Genomic DNA, 19,089 nt, shown 5'->3' with positions numbered 1-19,089 from the left:
CTTCTTCCTATGAAGAAGGCATCAACTCCTCAAGAGTTTATAGAAATTCTTTATTATTACACAAAAATAGACTCTCTCTTCCCTCTGTTTATGTGACCCCACTCTGGTCTCTGTTTAGAGGGGAGGCAGGAAGCTCCCAAGCCTCTCCCCTCTCCCTCCATGATGGGCCCTGCAAGCTGGGTGGAGCTGGCAGGGTCATTCCCCTCCAGGGCTCCACTTACTGATGCCTCCTCACCCCTCACACCTGTCTCTGCCATCCGCTCACGTGCCAGGTCATCTCAGGGGCCCATTCATTAGCTTAGCAGGCAAAGGGCAGGAAAGAGCAGTGGCCCCACTGCTGCCACTCTTTCTCATAGGGGCCAGGCCAGGGTAGTGAGGGCTGTGATGCTGGGAGGGTGCAGTGTTGATGTGGACTTGGAGCTGGTGGCTTCATTTTCTCTGGCCCAGTAGAACTTTGGTGATGAAGGTGACAATGGCACTTGCAGGTTGGTCTGGGTCAAGCTCCGCAAAGAGGTGACACACATTTTCCCAGGGACTTCCTGGCTTCTTGGCCACGAAACCAAAGATCCTGCAGGGACAAAGCCAGGGACAGGAGGGCCTTGTAAGCTATGCATGGTGGCTTGTGCTAGGCCAGGGCTGGGCTCAGCAGCAAGACTTACTTGGAGGTGGTCCCATCTGGGTTGGTCCATCTGTAAAGAGAGAGAACATGATAGAGTGCAGCCTGGGGTACAGCTGAACGGGGAGCTGAGGCTGGCAGGACCCCAGGAAAGGGGTCTGAGGAAGGCTCACCTGCGGTCCTGGGGGTCAGTGCTAGAGAAAGTGATGCTGTTCACTGGGTAATGGCGGCGAAAGAAGACCCTGTGAGGGGAAGGTGGGGAAGGAAAGTCACACTCAGAAATCTAAGATTTTGGGCTGGGGAGGTAGCTCAGAGCTTAACTATCCACACAAGCAAGAGAAGCAGCTTGAGAACCCAGATCCCAGAACCCGTGTTAAATGCTGGGTACGAGTGGTGGCCAAGATAGAATTCCAGTCTCAGAAAGCAAAGACAATCCCAGGAACAAGCCAGCTAGCAAGACTAGATCTCTGAGCTCTGGGTTTGATTGAGAGACCTGCCTCAAAAGGGTGAACACGCAACCCAGAAGATTCTTAATTCTCCAACTGGAGCCCACACACATAGATGCAAACATGTATGTACACACACACACACACATCACACACACACACATCACACACTACATCACACACACCACACATAGACACATCACACATTACCACACACATACCACACAGACATACCACACACACACACCACACACATACCACACACACCACACACATCACACACAGACATCACACACACACCACACACTACACACACCACACCACACATACTACACACACCACACCACACACAACCACACACCACACACACAACCACACCACACACACAACCACACACACACCACATACACCACACACACACACACCACACACACACACACACACACCACACATACTACACACACCACACAACACATACTACACACACCACACCATACACACACACCACATACACCACACACATACACACCACACACATCACACACACCACACACATACCACACACACCACACACATACCACACACACACACACACACATACACACACACACTCACACACACACACATGAAAAGAAAGCCCAAAGCCCCCCCTTTGCTCCCTGTGGTCTTTCCTGGAGACTCCAAAGAGACAGGACCTGTGCCCAGGCTTACTTTCTCTGGTTGTCTGTCAGTGTGATGCCTTGAGCTGAGACCTTGAAGTGGACAATGGCTGGCACTGGGACAGGGCTGCAGCTCAGAGCTGCAGAGCTGGCCCTGGCCACAGCTTGAGGGCCAGTCAATGACTCCGTCTCCACCGAGGTCAGGTAGAGCACACTGCAGGCTAAAGAGAGGAGGTAGGTTAATGAGCTACATGCTTTTGCCAGGACCTGGATCTGTCACCCATTAGCTTCTTATCCCACCATATTGGGCACTTCCCTGACCAGTGCTGCCTGAATGCACTGGAATCACACACTGACAAATTAGAATGGCAACTTCCAGACTCCAAGGGAGCTACAGCCAGTAACACTGGGGGGAGGACTGAGGAGACACACTTTAAGTTCTTGCCTGTTGCCGCTGTGATTCCTGTATTGTAAACCCTGAGAACTTGGTCAGTGACCCCCTTCCTCACCTCCTGAAAACACGGGGCTCCTCTGCCTTTGCAGGTTAAATATACCTGCTGGGTCTGCCACCCATAGCCCTTTCAGTGCCCCTCCCTGTACCTGGAGTCCATGGTATCCTCTTAACTACCAGGGAGAGGAAGGGGAAAGCAAGGATCTACCTGCTCCCTGGCGTAGGAGGTCTGCTGCCGTGCTCATGTTGGTGGGCACTGGGGCCTCTGAGGTTTCTTCCAGAGGATCTGAGGAGATGAAGGCCACCAAGGAACGTCAAGAGGGAGAGGCTCTCCAAGCCACCCTGAAGTAAGGTGGAGGAGACGGATCACTCACCTTTACTAGGAATTCGCAGACAGCAGGGCAGGGAGATGGGAGAAATGGAGTGCTGTGAGACCAGGGCAGACAGGCTTCCTGTGAGGGGTTGGGGGGAAACATCACAGGGGTCCACAGTCAGAGCTTTCTCTTCCTTTCTTTAGGTCTCTCCTTTAACCATCCACCCTGGAACCCCCTCAGACTCTTGGTTCTCACCAAAATAGGGCTCAGTGGGACAACCCTTGATCTTCACACCTTTGGGTCCAGTCTCAATGAGGAAATGGCGGACCAGCTGTTCTGAGGGGTCCCCTGAGAGGAATGAGGGGTTGTAAAAGTAAAGCTTTATGGGACTCCAGGATCTCAGTTTCTCCCCACAGGACTCTTTCCCAAGCAGCTGCAGGCTTGCCTCAACCCTTCCCCACATGGAGATGTGCTGTGCACCTCCTCACTCCCACTATCCCAGTCCTGCAAATTCTCCCCTCTCCACATCTGCACCTTCAGCTTGAGAGCTCTGTACCTTTCCATGGCTGGGCGCTGGGTGGGGGTGTGGCCACTTTGAGGGCTAACCCATAGGCTCCCTGGAAAGAGTGACTGTCTCTGATCAGGAAGGCCCCAGGATCCTTGTCTTTCAGCAGGGCAATGGCTGCAGGGCAGAAGTTTAGAGATGGCTGTCAGCCTCAGACAGTCCCACTAGCAGGTTCCCAAGTTTCTCACTCTGACAGCCGTGGGGGGCTGCGGGAGTCTGGGGCCTTGGGTCATAGGACTTTGAATAATATTTAGTCTGAGGCCCAAATTTAGAATCTCTTTTGGGGAGTAACCCAGCCAAGAGCAGAGACAGAAGGAACCGAAAGCCCTACCAGGATGACAGACTTACAGCCAAGACGGGCCTGGGAAGTGGACTGGGATGGGCACATGATGTTTTCTGGCTTCTTACCTTGGTCTCGGGAAAGGTGAGGCTTGTACCAGAACTTTGATGTATCCTGGACAAACTTGACACTGCTTTGGTTCTCTTGTAAAGGGTGCTCTAGAAGAGGGAGGCACTGATTCAGACACCAGGGCTTCCCATGGTCTCTCTCTGGACAGTGAGATTCTTTAAAGGACACCTGGTCCTCCTAGAGCCTTATACCTGGGGGTTGGGTGACATCTGGGAGAGGAGATGCAAAGGTGACATGCTGATTGGTGCCTCTGGCTGGTGGCGATGACTGCTGCCCAGACCCCGGCAGGTGTCGTTTTTCAGGAAGTGGAGGCTGAGTGGGACCGTTGGTCTCGTAGGAGGTAGCCAGGGGAAACGCAGGGGTGGGTGAGCTCTGAGGTGGTTCTGGGCTGCCCACAAGCCAGGGCATCTGGGTAGGCACAGGAGTAAGAGGGGAGCCATCTGGGCTATCTGAGGGGCCCTGAGGGCCCTGCCATGGGGCATGGCGGAGTCCGGGCAGGGTGGTTGGCACAGGGCTCCGAGGACTGGCACTGTTGGTGTGGCCCCCTGGGCTCCTTTCTTGAGGCCAGCCATTGGGTGAGCTGGGTGTAGAGGTCTGGGAAAAGGGGCTAGGGTCCAGTGGCTCAGGCCTGCTGCTTGCCAACAGCTCAGGAGTCTTTTCAGTGACTCCCTGTACAACAGAGGGCAAGGCCTCGCCAGGACTCAGTCTCTGAGTGGGTGCCAAGGAGGGAGACCTGGTGGTGTCTTGCCGTCGGGTGCTGCAGGGAAAAGTAAGTGCTCAGCCCCTGCTTTGGGCTGCGGACACCCATACAACATACCCAAGTAGCCTTGGCCCTCCGTGTACCTCTCCTTGCCCTGAACTGGGCTGCTGGTGTGCAAGGGTGTGGAGGGACCGGACAGCTCTGAAGAGGCACTGCACTGGGCATCTCGGGGAGAACGAGGCAGTGTGCTGTGTCCACTGGAGCCATCCCTCCAGGATGGTTCAGGGGACTCTGAGATAGTAGGGAAGAGCTATGTGAACAGGAGCCTGCTTTTCTGTCTGGTTCAGCTCCCCCCACTCCCCGCCCATGGCATCCCCAGCAGCATTTAGAACCCTCTCCATTCTGGACATTCCCACTCGAGGTTCCTCACCTGTAGAAGCCAAGGGTCCTGCTGAGGCCAGGGGCCCAGGAAGTGAGTACTTGTCTCTCCCATCCTCGGCAGGAGCCTCATAACCCAGCTTCCTGGATTGCAGGTAGGGTGGACTTCCCGGGGACACAGAACCAGCCTGTGGTGAGTGGGCACCAGGGCTGGGGTACCCTCTGCCTTCACTTGGGGACCCACAACTGTGAGGCGCCCGGCCATATGCTGGGCAGTAGCTGGGAACTGCTCCTCCGTAGCCATAGGTTACCAGGGCAGGGTACCCTGGATGCCCGTACCTGCCTTCAGGGCACACGGCATAGGAGCAGCCCTCATGCCCTTCCTCACCCACCTTGGGTGACTTCAGGCAGCCATAGTCAGGCACTGGAGCATGGTGGTGCCCACAGGCAGGCACCAGCAGAGGCAATGGGTGTCCAGGCCTCACTGGGTGCAGGAGAGGCTTGCCAACCTCACTGGACCACCCCTCTCCAGCCTCTCTCTCTAGTCGCAGTCCATACAGGGCTGCAGTGGGCAGTGCCATCTTCTCCTCACAGGCAGGGCATGAGCATAAAGCAGGCACTCCGGGGTCCTCTAGGATCACCACCTCCCGGTAGCCTGCTGGGCGGTAGCCAAAGTCTCCATTGGCTGGTTTCCCCAGCTCAGGTGCATAGGGGTACGGTCCTTCTGATAGTGACCTGCAGAGACGCCTCTTCTCCACAGAGGCTTCTGTGTAGCCCTGGGGGTGTCCCTCATAGCCCCCATAGGGTGGTCTTCGTCTCTCTAGGGTTCCCTCAGGTCGGTAGTAGCCCCCATTGGGGACCCCACAAGGCTCCCGGAGGCCCTGACGGCAGGAGCAGCGGCGACTGAGGCCAGGCCTGTGGCCCGGATACATCCCAAGGTGCAGGCCTCCACCCACAGAGGGCTGCTCTTCATCATCTAGGATGGCTGTCTCTCGCCCAGCACCACGGCCCGCACTGGCCACTCCACAGCCTCCCAGCAGACGATCTAGCTCCTGTCTCTCAGCAGCAGTCGGGGGCGGCCGGCCAGGGGATTCTGCTGTGTGTTCTGTGGTAAGTGTGGATGAGTGGCCGGAGTCACTGCTGACAGAGAGCATCGGGGGTGGGGGAAGCTCTGGAGAAGGTGCCGGTGGTGTCTGTCGGGGGACCCGCTGCACCTGGGCATAAGGACTGCCATCCAGGGGGCCCCTTGTGTGGGCCAAGGAGCCTGAGCAGAAAGGAATTTGTGAGTGGGGACAGTACTGACACTCAGTGTGCCTCTCCCCACTAGCCACACAGTTCCCATCTGCCCCGCCACCCCACACACCGTCCACACTGTCCTCATGGTGCTGGTTGAAGTTTTCATAGGAGTCCCAGCGTACAGCAGGCTCTGTCATGTTGTAATCCACTGAGACAGAGGGATCATTCCGTGGGGTGTTGCCTGGGGAAAGCCATGGGGTTACTGAGGAGTTGGGGACCCCCCCAACACCTTCAACACACCCAGCTCCCACTCTTACCTTTGACCTTCTCAGGGCTGGAGGAGAAGACAAACTCCACCGAGGCTTGGAAAGGGAACCGCTCATCTGTAGAGGGGGTGGAGGTGAGGAGCCATGCCTCGCTGGCTTTCCTTACCCTACCCAACTGCCACTTCCTTGGCCTCTGACTCACCAGCCCAGGCCTCATCTAGCTGGTCCTTGGGGAAGTTGAGCCGTGGCCCATGGATGGTACACGTGTGGAACTGAACTCGGAACACAAGGGTCCGGTCTGTCCCCTGACCACCCTTGTGGTAGCAGGTCACCTGAAGGAGGGCAGGGGGCTGGGGTCAGGCCGTCATTTCCGATTTGCCTTACCTACACTTTTACCCCAAGGGCCACCTAGTCACTGGCCACCGCTTCTGTTGTGCCCCAGCCTCAACATGAACTCTCCTGGGATAGCAGGGGTGGGGTTTTCTTTTGGGCCTCTGCTCTGGCTTACAGGTTGTGATGGTGTGTATATGCTTGGCCCAGGGAGTGGCACTATTTGGAGGTGTGGCCTTGTTGGAGTAGGTGTGTCACTGTGGGTGTGGGCTTTAAGACCCTACTCCTAGCTGCCTGGAAGGGAGTCTTCCACTAGCAACCTTCAGATGATCCCGCCTTGATGATGATGGACTGAACCTCTGAACCTGTAAGCCCAGTCACAATTAAATGTTGATTTTATAAGAGTTGCCTTGGTCATGGTGTCTGGTCACAGCAGTAAAACCCTAACTCAGACACAGGCCTTGCCAGTTGCCTACATGACTAGAAGCCTCCCACCCCGTTGCAATCCCCACTCAGTATTACAAGCCCCCTCACCATGACGTCGCCTTTGAGGAGAAGGGCTGGCTCCAGGCTGATGCAAATCTGGCGGGGCCCTGGACCTGTGATGTGGCTTTGGGTAGAGACAAGGCAGAAGTCAGAGGCACAAAGGCAGAAGGGAGGGCATAAAGCTAGACACTGTCAGCCTCTCCGACTGGAACCAGAAGGTTGGGCCTGGAAAGACTGGGCAAGCAAGCTGATGTCAGGGCCTGGGAGCAGGGCACTCACTAGACTCCAGATGTGTAGACCAGCTGCATAGACTGGTAGATCTTGAGGAAGGGTTGGAAGCCTGGAGGGGTGGAAGAAGCCATGAGGGGTGTGGGGTAGGAGGTGGCTATCCCCATGGGATACAGCCCGGGGGGACTCACCTGTGTTGGGCTCAAAGGCTGGCAGCACGGGTACAAACACATAGTGCAGGAAGAGAGGGCTGCTGTTCATTCTGATGGAGCCTGACAGCAGCCCGCTGAAATAGCCGACATAGCTGGCGAGGGGGTGGAGGGTGGGGAGTGCCAAGAAAACATCAGTGTCTTCCTCTAGAGGGCGCCTCACACCAACCTGGCAGCTCTTGAGAGACCTAGAAGGCTCTTCTAAACTTCAAGGAGGCAAGCCCTGCGCATCCTGTGGAGTCTTACAAGCCTCTGCTTTATTCCTGTCACAGACCTTACTGTCAGCCAGAACGATCTAGTCTGTTTACGCATGGCTTCTTGCCTTCTACTCTACTAGCATATAAATACCACGGGAGCCTGACCTTGTTTGTTCTGACTTCCCAGAACTTGGCACAGGGCCTGGCTCACTGGGCTCCCGTACACTGTGGGATTCAGGTGTGCTACCTGAGAGGGAGAGTCAGCCCTTCCCCACTGGGGTGCTCACCGGTGCTGGGAGGGCTGCAGTTCCATGGCCGCCTTGTCCTCACAGAATTTCCTCATGGTGAGGGTTGCCAGCGCTTGGTCTGCCCTGGGGAGAGCAGGGGAGGTCGGGGGTTAAGGACCGGTCCCATTCCTGCCTTCCATTCTTTTTTTTTTTTTTTTTAAGTTTTTAAAAAAAGTTTAAATTGCCTTATCTTGTATTCCCATGAATCACTTGAACAATTACAAACTAAGCGCATATATATACATATATATATGTGTGTGTATGTATATATATATATATATATATATATGTATATATCACCTTTATGCTATTGCTTGTCACTCATACACTTCTAGGAAGATCGCCTGCCTTCCATTCTTTTTTTTTTTCCGGAGCTGGGGACCGAACCCAGGGCCTTGTGCTTGCTAGGCAAGTGCTCTACCACTGAGCTAAATCCCCAACCCCCTGCCTTCCATTCTTAAACCCCAGGAAAGGAGGAACCTCTCTGTACAGAGGAACTCCCAGTGGTGGTGAAGAGAGCTAGAGACCCTCCAGCATAGCCCAGTTGTTGGGCCTTGGGCAACTGAACCTGGCTTTCCTCACTTTTAAAAGGAGGCAGTTAGACAACCTGATGGGTTGAACTGTATCCCTCCCCCAGAGAAATGTACCTCAAATGTGACCTTATTTAGAAATAGGGTCTTTGCGGATGTGGTTAGATAGGTTAAGATGAGATCATACAGGAGCAAGGTGGGTCCTTAATTAGGGTGATTGATCCTTAGAAGAGGAGAGACAGAAACAGGCGCGCAAAGAGAACACCACGTGATGACGGAAGCAGGGGGTGGAGGGATGCCGCTGCCAGCCAAGAACTGCCAAGGACTGTCAGGCACCACCAGAAGCTGGAAAGAGGCAAGGAAGGAGTCCGCCTAGAGTCCCAGAGAGAGAGTGTGGCCCCACTGACACTGACTTTGGACTTTTACTATCTCAGAACAGTAAGACAACTGAGCTATATTATTTTAAGCTAGTCTATGGCACTTAGCTGGTGGCCCTAAGAAACTAGCCCAGTTCCTCTGCTGTGGTGTGCTGGGCCCACAGCTGGAGATAGACAGTACCGTACCAAGTGTATAGTCTGACTAAGGAGAAAAAAGCTCAGACAGGGCCGGACGAGGAGGGGTCACTGAAGCAGGGCAACTCACCCTGCAGAGATCTTGCTATAGTGCATATAGGCAGAGACGATGACTCCAAGCTTGCCTTTGCTACCCTAAGAGATAAAGAGATGGAGATGGGGAACCTGCAACTTTTAGGCTGAGGTTGTCCTAGCTCTGTTACCCCAAGGTCCTGGCTCACCTTGCAGTATAACACGACCACATGCTGAGGGTCGGCACTGAGCCACGTCTCCATGGCTTTGCAGATGGAACACAACTTGTCCAGAGGTGGGGCATGTAATTCCGGCCAGCCAAAGTCATGTACCTGGGGAAGTACAAGTACAAGTGTGTGTGTGTGTGTGTGTGTGTGTGTGTGTGTGTGTGTGTGTAACAAAGGGAGGAAGATGTGAATACAATACAGGGACCTGGGGGCAAGGCGCAAACTTAGTAGTTGTCCACAGTAGCTTGGACACTTTTTTCCGCCATACTGTGGGCTGATAACCCCAGCACCTCGTTTTTAGTTATCTTAAGTAGTGTGAGAAAAGTGGATGTCAACAAGGAGGCAGAGCCTTTTCACAAGGTTGGCTCGGAATAAACGGCAAACAGACCATTTCCCTCCTACCTTGGGGTTCAGGCGGGTCAAGTCATGCCGTTTCTCTGAAAGGTTGAAGAGCTGAAATAAAGGGCAGAGTTAGATGACGGTGACTTGAGATGCAGGTGCTGGAGGTGAACCCTCATCGAGCATCTTGCTCTAAAAATAGTAAGATTGTAATCCGCTGGAGCTGAATTCTCTGCACCCTGCGGTGACTGGCTAACCTCCGGCCCCGCCCCGCCCCGCCCCTGCTCGCGAACACCGCCCCCTCTCCAGCCCCATCTCAGGTATTGATGGGCAAACAGTAGCCTCGCCCCATTTGAATCTCCCAGCCCTCTCATTGGTTGGATCTGGCCCACCCGCTTCTCACCAGGTACTTGTCTCGGTGCTTGGATTGAAGCACATGGGCCAGCTCTCGCAAGTGGCCTCGGTGTCGCTGCTCGTCTGGTCGTGCAGGAAAAGCTGCGGCCAGGATCCGCTCTGTTACATAGGTGAGGTCCAAGTCCCAGCGACGCTCCATGAGCGGATCCAGGCTGAAGCTCCTGGGAGAGGACGCAAAGCCGATTTAGAGAACAGAGAAGCGTGGAGGCCCAGGGGCTAAGGATCCTGGGGAGCTCTGGGCGACCTATTAGGTCCTTAGGGTGGGTGGCCCGGAGGGGGAGTACTGTCCTGGGGGCTTTATTGGCGGCCACTGCCATAAGCTGAGTAGCGGTCCAGTGGAAAGTGCCTACGTGGGATCACCGGGCGTCCTCACTCACCTGGGTAGAGTACTGCGTTGCTTTGAGTGGTTCAGAGACTTGGTGGACCCCTGGTGGATGAGAAACCGTATGCCGACAACTGTTTGGATGCATCGCTTCTAAGCTTCCGGGTCAAAAGTTCTACAAACCGTGGTCTTCTGCAAATGTAGGTCCCTACTCCAAGAGCTACCCACACGCCCGCCCCTTCCCGCTCAGGCTCCTAGCATCCCTTACCAGGTGTTCTATGCGCCGGACTGGGGCTGTGTTTCTCCGCTAGAGTGAGGAGGTGGGGGAGGAAATGGGAGTGGTTAGGGCAGGGGCAAGGACCAGTCTGGACCTGGGGGCGGGGTGGGAGCGCATGTCAGTGTCCACTCCCTGGGGACAGGACTCTAGTCCCCAACCAGCCCTAGAAGACAGTCACAACGAAGGGCTCCGACAGTCATCTGTTGAGGATAACTGACCAATAAACCACAGCATTCAGTACTACATAACCTGGAGACCCACTTTGAGACCACCAGACCCCGGGATATTAGTCAGGTTCCTTGCCTTCCCTGCCCCATCCTTGAGCACACTCACCAGCTCCGCGGGGGGCAAGGCCTGACAGGATGAAGTCACCTGGAAAGAGGTGGGAGTTTAAGGCTGAGCTGGTGAAACGGGGTGCTCAGCCTCAGGGAGGAAGATGCAGGGCCTGTCACCTGATGAGCACAAGCTCTAGCTGAGGTTCCTCTATTTAAGGGAGCCTTGTTTCTGCCTCTCGGTCTCCCACCCCTCAGGCCCCCTGCTTGTTGCTCTTGGCTCTCAGCCCCCTGCCCACACAGACCCCCATTCATCCAGCTGCAGGACAGGAGTTATATATAGAGCCAGCCAGCCAGGCAATGGCCAGGGGTGGACACTAGCCTCTTTCACCGTTGAGACCCCACCCATGGGGCACATAGCTCCCCCAAGCTAGCTTGAGGCCCTGGGACTATCCCCTGCACTGATGGAGGACCAGGAACGTTCCTCAGAGATGGGGGGCTGCCTCAGGGTCTCAGTGGACAGTGGGTACCACCTACAGGGTATACCCAAACAGGCTCAGCCATCACCACCCAGGATAAGACCAACTCAGGCATCCTGAGGACCCTTCCTCAGAGGGAAGGCACGGCCCATCCGGGTGCCTGGTCTCTGAAATCCTGCTCCCTCTCTATCCACCCCGCCCTTCCTCCCCCACAACTCACCCCCCCCCCCATCCTCTCGCCAGCTGCAGCCCGGGCACAGCACCAAGACAAACGCTGTCTCACTGTCCACCCTCCTGGGCCAACCCTCCAGGGGTGGAGTAGGGTGGTTCTTAAAGAGCCCAACACAACACCTCTGCCACCCAGGAAGGGGTCTCCAGGAGTGACAGGGGACTGGGTGGAAGACGATGCCAGTGTGGCTGAAGAAACCTGTTTGGGCAGGGAAAGACACCGTCCCCCATTAGCTAGGACTGGATACCCACCTTTGCTTCACATTTTCTGTGTGTGGCCACCTTGCAGACTAGAGAAAGGAAGGGGAGGATAGAGGTTAGCAGAGGCTATGGGAACAGTCAAAGTAGCTGTCCTCTAGTCCTCCAGGCCTTGGAAGCCAACCCTGGGACCCTAGTACACTGGGTCACTGGAGTCGAAGAACAGAGCTGGTTGTCAGCAGGGAAGAGGGCCAGAGGTTGGGGTCTAAGATGAATAGAGGTGAGGAGGAAGAAGAGGAACAGGAGGAGGAGGAAGAGGAAGAGGAGGAGGAAGGGAAGCCCCTAGTCACAAAAGGATGGGAAGGTGGTCACAAATCTCCTGGGCGGTGGCAAGGTGGGTGTCAAGGGGACTGAGGGCATTTGTTTCTGAATTTGCCGGTCTCTAGAGCTAGAGTCACACAGCACAGAAGTGCTTACTGGAGGGCTCAACACCATAAGAACAGCAAGAGCCCCTCACCTCGGCACGAGACACCGGTCCCATCGATGGTCACCTTACACACTGCACACACTGGAGCCTTCTTCCGGAAAACCTTCTCCCGGAAGCTGTGCGGTTCTGCTTTCCTAGGCTGCGAGAGGGATGACAGACAAATAGGGTTATGAGTTCCTAGTGGGCCCATCTCCAAGGCTGGGCAGGGACCTTTCCTTAGAGCGACTGCATCCCTCTCTTCCAGCCAAAAGTCTCTGAACTCTAAGGCACACTTGGCCACAGCTGTTCCAGGGTAGTCATGAGGCCTGTCCTCTACAGGGCTTGGAATGTGACCCCTTGCGTCACCTTGGTTGGGTTAACTCCTCCCTGAGGGTTTACTCAGGCCTCCTCACGTGGAGGAGCTATGTGATGTCCTTGTCACCCCCACTTCAAATGCGAGGGCTTTCTGAGAATCTCGCTGAGTGAGGGGGTCTGACTCTCCTCTCCTCTTGCCCTCCCCACATGAGGCTCATATTCTGTGAGCTGACAGGCCGGCCCAGACACACAAGCGCTGTCCCATAACACCCAGACTGACTGCAGCCAGTCCTGAGCCCCTGACTCTCAAGGGCTCTAAGCTCCCGGCAGCTGATTCGGCCCCCTCCCCCACAGTCAGAACAACATGTTTACTCCTTGTGCATGGAGATGGCAGGCTGCAATTGTCTAAGACTCGGGTGGCAATGCTGGAAGGAAGAATGGCGGCAGGGACAGATGTGCAGCAGCTGTCTCACTGCCTCTGCATGTTATGACAGGGGCGGCCAGGTTCTCTGGATGCCCGAGCCACCCCCCACCCCCCGCCCCAGGTAGTGAGGTCAGTGACTGGCTGGGATGCCACAGGTTGTCCAGGTCCCCCTCAGTCCTCACTCACTAAAAGTTCTCTCTGCTACTCTGACCCCTCCCACCCCAATTCATCTCTCCTGTCCTCCAGTGTCTGTGGACAATCTCCCTCATGCCACAGAGGGGGGGGGGCGCTTCTGCACAGGTCTTCATCCCTGTGTTCAAGCTCCTGCTGTTCCCTCCTCTCCCTGGATCTGCCCACCACAGTGTGGAGAGGAAAAGAACGGGGAAGGGGGGTTAGACAAGGTTGGACAACAACATGGGAGCAGCTTTGGTCCGGTAACTGTCCTAGAACTCCTCTGGACTGGAGGTGAGACCCACCAGGACACTTGGACACACTTGTGGATGATGTCATGTGCAGATTACATCAGTAGAAGGCAAACTCCCTGCCTTTCATTGCTTTCTTCCCCTACCTTTCCCGGGAGGTCAGGGCTTCAGCTCTTAGCTGAACCCTCGGGGCCTATTCAGGCTCAAGCCAGTAAACACATAGAAGAAGCAAGACAGATGGTATATCACACTGCTACCCTAGCCACATGGGGAGCCAGGGGAAAGAGGAGGGGGTGCTGAGGCAGGGGAAGGGGTGGGAGAAGAGGCTGAAACTAGGAAGAGGGTCTGGCCTGAATCCTGGCCCTCCTGCCTTGTCCGAACTTCCACCCTGTCCCACCTTTGCCCAGCTGGTGGGCATTCCTACCCTGCTGGTGGCCCGGCTGCTGTCCCTCCTCCCCAGGGCTCTGAGCAACCTTTCCACAGGGCCGCTGGACTTCATGGTGTCTGGCTGGCTGGGCTCTTGGTTGCTGGGCCTGAACAATGCTGGGGCCTGGCCCGGGGCTTCCTGGAAGCAGCCTGGCCGAGGCAGCCGCTTCCCTTGGGTGGAGGGGAGGCTGTCTGGCTGGTGTGTGGAGAAGCCTGGCCCTGGAAGTGGAGGGAAGTGCAGGCGGGAAGGGGGCAGGTCGCTGCTCCAGGAAGTGGGGTGGGGGAGGATGTGGGGGAGGCCAGGAGATCAGATTCCCAGGATCTACCCTGCTGGGAGTGTCAGCCTAAGATCTTTGGCTCTCCCGAGCTCTGGTGCTGCCTCCCACCCAGTGGGCCACCGCATGCAGGGGTCTGTGGTCCTGAGATCCAGCCCTGGAATCAGCCAGTGGCGCAGGGTGGGAATTCAGGTCTCAGGGCAGGGCTCAAGGGCCAGTGGAGAACACTGTGTCCCCAGCCAGTCTCTAGCCTGAACCCTCATGGTCCCTTGGGACTTCCTGTGGGAAGGGAGTGTTGCTGGGAACCAGTACCCCTGATAGCCCAGCACTCCATATCCTCAGGGTGAAAGAAACTTAGGGATGAAGGTTAACTTCCCTGTCAGACAGAAAAGGATCTTGGAGTACTCTCCTCTACGCCAAGTTCCAGCCAGGAGGGCTAACCGCTTGCAGGAGTGGTCCACTTGCTGTAACCCAGAGCATTGGAGGCTCCTCCTGAAGACCTCAGCAGCTACTCCCCCCCAGATACAACCCACAGTTCCAGGCTCAGTTCCCAGACCCTGCACCTGAGGCTCTACCGGGGACCCCACCCACCCATCGAAAGCTGAGCACTACCTTCATGGCTCTTCTGGCGGGTCTCTCCTTCCTCTGTGGCTGTCACTGGACCCAAGGACTGGACAGGAGGCCCCCTCCCAACACATACTCCACCCCCCTCTAGGGCCTCCTGCTTCCCTCCTGGGAATAGGGCCAACTTCCTGTCCCAGGAGTCAAGGGAAGGAGGTGGATGATGGGGCCTTGGAAAGGATGGAACAACCTTCCTAAAACAAGGGTCAACGGCCTGGGGGTTCTCAGCCCAAGCCCTTGACAGCAGCCTTTGGAATGCCGTAGCTGTCACTTGAAAGAATGTCACCCTCATGTGCATGGTATTTACTGAATGTCTCCGTGGTAACTCCTCTGGCTCTGGCTTCTCTTGCAGGGTTCCACAGGAGTCTCCCCCTCTGCCTCATGCCCACCTGACATGAAGGGCGGGTCTAATCCTCCCATGGACACTAAAGAAAACCTGTTAGACTGAAAAGTCCGATGCCTCTTCTTGCATGCTCCAATTCTCTAGGAAGCCTGTCACCACCGTACCCTGGCTAGAATGTAGCATGAGTGGCAAGGGGTGGGGCCCTGTCCTGTAACTGGAGAGGGCCCCTGGCTCTGCAGTCCCCACCTGAGTTCTGGCTGTGTCCCAGGACATTCCAGGCTGATGGCCAGGTGGGCGACTGGCTGTCCTGATTCAGCACCCAGCCCTGCTGGGGGAGATGGGTCACTGCAGTGCCTTCCCCGATCCATTTTTTCCCTTCTGCTCCTATGGTACACAGGCCTACTTCTGCAGCCTCTGGTGGGACTGTCAGTCTCTTCCTCTGGAACAGGTCCCCAAACATCCTCTACCCTCATTGAACTTACACTGCCCACCCAGATCTAGAAAATAAGTGTCCACTTGGCTCCCCGTGTCCCTGCCGCAGGGAGTGTGGAGTATTTCTGAAAGGAGCTGAGAGCAAATTATGCCTGAGGGACGGAGGGCGGCATTACCAGATCCCATGGATCCTCACCTCCCACCTCCTGCCTGGAATATTCCAGAGCTTTTTTTGCTTCTCCCCAGCAGGGCCCCCTCTCACTCTGAAGCCTTGGGTTTGTTTGGAGAAACCCCTCCACCCACCCACACACCCCTCCTTCCTGGAAATAGCTGTGGTTGGATGAGAAGCTGGGAGCTGGGCCACAGAGGAGTGAGGCCCAGGAAAGGAGGGAGGGAAAGGGAGGTAGGATTCAAGGGTGTGTCCAGAGGGACCTAGGGGGTATCTAGGCAGGGCAGAAGTAGAAAAGGGCTAATAGGGTTTCATCTGTGTCTGTATTCTGCCTTAGCGTCCCCAGATAGAGAAAATGAGAGGAAAAAGCTTGCATGCCAGGCCAGGGCCACAACATTGCTGCCAGCTGCCTCGGGCATCTTGTGTTCAAAGTGCGCTTGTGGCTCCAGCTAGAGAGATACGCAGAGTGGCCTGAGCCAACAGTAGTGCACAGTGGGACGCAGGAAGGCGTGGCGGCCTTAGCTAGGACCACAGCCGTGCCCCGCCCCCTGGTCACCTCTGGTTATCTTCAGCTGCCCCCTAGCTCACCGTGACTGGGAGAGGAGAGCGCGGGCCGCGGTCCCAGCCTCGGGCTCCCGCCGCGCCCGATGCTCCCGGACCCCCATTGGCTCCGCGCCCCCTGGCGCCCGCCCCTGGCTCGGACCGCGCGGTGTGACGCAGAGGGCCGATGCTCGCCCGCGCTCCCGCCCGGCGTGGCGCGGCCACTCACCTGTTGGGGGCGCCCGGAGGGCCGGGGGCGCGGCGGACTGGGGCAGCAGCAGGGGGCGCCCCCGGGCCAGCCCATCCCGGCCAGCCGCGCCGCGACACGCGGAGGCGGCGGCGGCGGGATGGGCGCTCAGCTGGCTCCCTCCCGCCGCGCCCTGCGCCCGCTGCCTCCTCCCGCCCTCCGGCTCCCTCCTTCTTTCCGGGCTCCAATCGCCACCTTCCACCCGTTCCCCGCCCGCGCCGCCTCCTTTTCCCCTCTTCTCCTCCCACTGTCCTTCCCCGTGCGCGGCTCGGCGCGCCGAGGCAGGCTCCGGCTGAGACTCCCAGACTGAGCAACAGCCGGACCCCGGGAGGGATCGCACGGGGAAAGACAGCTCCGGGAATCCTCAGATCGAGAGGCTGCAGAGGGCCCGAGGAGAGGCCAGAGGGACAGAACAGGGAGAAACGCGTGAGCTGCATAGATTCCTAAAGGAAGGTGGACACAGAGGCCTCTTTACAGACCCTAGTCCAAACTAGGCCTGGCTGGTTGGGGCATCGGACTTAGACACCTACAGTTACTGGTGTCCCAGGACTTAAGAGAACGCTTCCTGGAGCTTTCTGTCACTTCTCCCAAAGGACTCAGAGCTGAGGACCCACAGCAGGTTCAAGATTCCTGATCCTCAACTGCTTTAGTCATCGCCCCGGTGTTCTGAAGTCTTCTCAGTGGAAGTTCTTTTGATGGTGTAACTTCATTCCATTCTTTTAAAATCTGATATTAGATAGGAACGTCTGGAATTAAACTATGGACCATGGTGTTAGTTTGAAGGAGCGAAGGTGAGAGTAGGGACGTGGTCCTAGAATCTTAGAACCTGTTTTCATTCCCCGTTCCCAGAATTCCTTAGCAGATCCTAAACTGTTCTGCTCTTACCCGCCCCACTGGAATTTCCATGATGGAAATTGATGGAGCCGGGTATCTCGATGCCGAGAAGTGGGAAGTGCCAAGAGTTCAGCGCCAGGGTAGGTGCTCAAAGCAGCACTGTCTGCTCAAGCCCTCTGGGCCTGCCTGCCCCATCTCTCAGCAGAGTTCTCTCTACTTATCCTTTCTCCTGTTCTGGCAAAGGCTGGGCTTGGGCGGTCTGGCTGTGATTACTGAAGAATGGAGCACCTGATTCCAATGTGGAAGCCGGGAAGCGGCTGGGAAGCGTGGCTGGTGGATCTCACTGTCCAGTGGGCACTTTTACAGCAGCCAGCGTCCCAAGGGACTACGGAGGAGCTGGAGCGGCACTAGGGAGCGAAGGCTGCCCCGGCAGTGAAGTGAGAGTTGGATGAAGGGCCTGAGAGAGGCAAGGATTGGAGGCTCACGGGAAAGGGCAAGGCTGAAGGTCATGCTGTGTATTTTGGCAAGATTAGATTATGTAATTAGCATGGAATATGAAAATGTTTGCTTGATGCCTGCAGCTAGCTTTTTTTATTTTTATTTATTTATTTATTTATTTATTTATTTATTTATTTATTTATTTATTTATTTATTTATTTATTTATTTTGCAGCTAGCTCTTTTAACACCCAGGAGAAAACCAGGCACTATGGGTAAAGGTGGACACCCACTGACTTCCCTTCACAAGGATGTTCTTACCTTGACAATGCAGAAAGAAGTCCATCTCGGTACTGATGGAGGAACTCCCTCCTCCACAGCCTGAGATCTCATGCCCATGACTGATGGATGCACTGGATTTTTTGAGGTGGATCTTGAGAGTGTGGGGCTCTCCTGGCTGGAAGAGCACTGGGCTCTAGGAACTAGGAGCAGCAGTATGGGGTAAGGGGTAGCACCAACTTCAGAGGCGGACCTCCTGGCAGAGGACAGAGCAAGCATTGTCCAACCAGGAGGTTGCTGCAGCTGGGTTGCTGCAGCTGGGTTGCTGCAGCTGGGTTGCTGCAGCTGGGCGGGAACAGAATTCTCTTGCAAACTTTGTTTTGTGGGGGCGAGAAGGCACGTCCCCTTCCCTTGTAGCCCTGGGGGGGTTAATGGTTGCTGAGAAACGGAGCTTATTTGTCAATTGTTTCCCAGATGCAGATGTGGAGCTCGGTCTCTTCCTTAGAGTATATGCTTGGAGCTAGTGAGGCACTTAACACTTCACTGCCTTGGATTCCAGAGTGGTGCCTGGTTCTGTGGAGAAACTGCAGCAGTGTGCCTAGCCCAGAATCAAGTCTGTCATGTCCTTTTTGCATTCTGCCAGATGAGGTGGGCAGGTAGGTAGGCAGTGAGGACTGACTAGTCTTTGCAGATATGAGGTGCCATACATGGTTATGTACATGTGGTCATGATACATGGCCTTGCTTCTTTAGAGGGCACTCCTGGAACAGACTCGACCATCTTTCTCTTCTTTGTGTCTGTTTCCCCTTTGCCAGATGCTGGCTGCTCGCAGCTGGAAGGCCAGGGACTGACTGGCTTCTGAGGTAAAGCCTGGGAAGCCTTTTGCACTGAAAAGCTCCCACAGCACAGCCACACATGGATCCCAACCCAGTTCTGCCAGTTTTGGCTTTGGTCAGGCAATGGAGAGTCAATCCAGCACAGCCAGGGATACAGACACATTTTCTCAACAAAAAGCAAAAAACCCCAATCAAACCAACCAAACCAAACCAAACCCTAGAGAAGCAGCTGCCTTGATGGCCAGTAGCCAGTGTTGCATCACATCATCCCTATCTTGGACACAAGTCCCTCAGATGTGTTCCAGTTCCCCGTGATGCTAGAGGTTGCCTATCCTAACCCATTTTCGTTTTCAGTGATGACCAGCTTTGGGTAACT

The 19,089-nt window shown here is 55.8% G+C and overlaps 1 protein-coding gene and 1 long non-coding RNA gene across 6 annotated transcripts; one reads left to right on the top strand and one right to left on the bottom strand.

Moving 5' to 3' along the window:
• Window positions 1–29: 29 nt before the first annotated feature.
• On the bottom strand, window positions 30–16,471 carry Tns2 (tensin 2). 5 transcript variants are annotated; one of them, NM_001108114.2, is given in 29 exon segments: window positions 30–568; window positions 660–689; window positions 790–858; window positions 1,774–1,942; window positions 2,381–2,458; window positions 2,547–2,624; window positions 2,742–2,834; window positions 3,043–3,168; window positions 3,460–3,549; window positions 3,652–4,217; window positions 4,304–4,451; window positions 4,591–5,802; window positions 5,902–6,015; window positions 6,092–6,157; window positions 6,243–6,372; window positions 6,905–6,980; window positions 7,136–7,196; window positions 7,276–7,388; window positions 7,778–7,861; window positions 8,950–9,014; window positions 9,101–9,223; window positions 9,521–9,571; window positions 9,861–10,032; window positions 10,249–10,298; window positions 10,462–10,500; window positions 10,804–10,842; window positions 11,702–11,739; window positions 12,165–12,273; window positions 13,699–13,975. In NM_001108114.2, coding segments are annotated over 29 exon segments (4,203 nt in total). In that variant the 5' UTR covers window positions 13,774–13,975; the 3' UTR covers window positions 30–429.
• A 105-nt stretch (window positions 16,472–16,576) lies between these two features.
• On the top strand, window positions 16,577–19,036 carry LOC148004994 (uncharacterized). The gene is made up of 5 exons (XR_015626059.1): window positions 16,577–17,301; window positions 17,405–17,627; window positions 17,834–18,099; window positions 18,352–18,533; window positions 18,693–19,036. It is a non-coding gene; the product is annotated as an uncharacterized LOC148004994 (long non-coding RNA).
• Window positions 19,037–19,089: the final 53 nt, after the last annotated feature.

This window comes from Rattus norvegicus, chromosome 7, assembly GCF_021556685.1.
Source record: "Rattus norvegicus strain SHRSP/BbbUtx chromosome 7, alternate assembly SHRSP_T2T, whole genome shotgun sequence".
Lineage (NCBI taxonomy): Eukaryota > Metazoa > Chordata > Mammalia > Rodentia > Muridae > Rattus > Rattus norvegicus.
The sequence above is the reverse complement of the archived record's forward strand: the minus strand, read 5'-3'. Positions and strand labels throughout refer to the sequence as shown.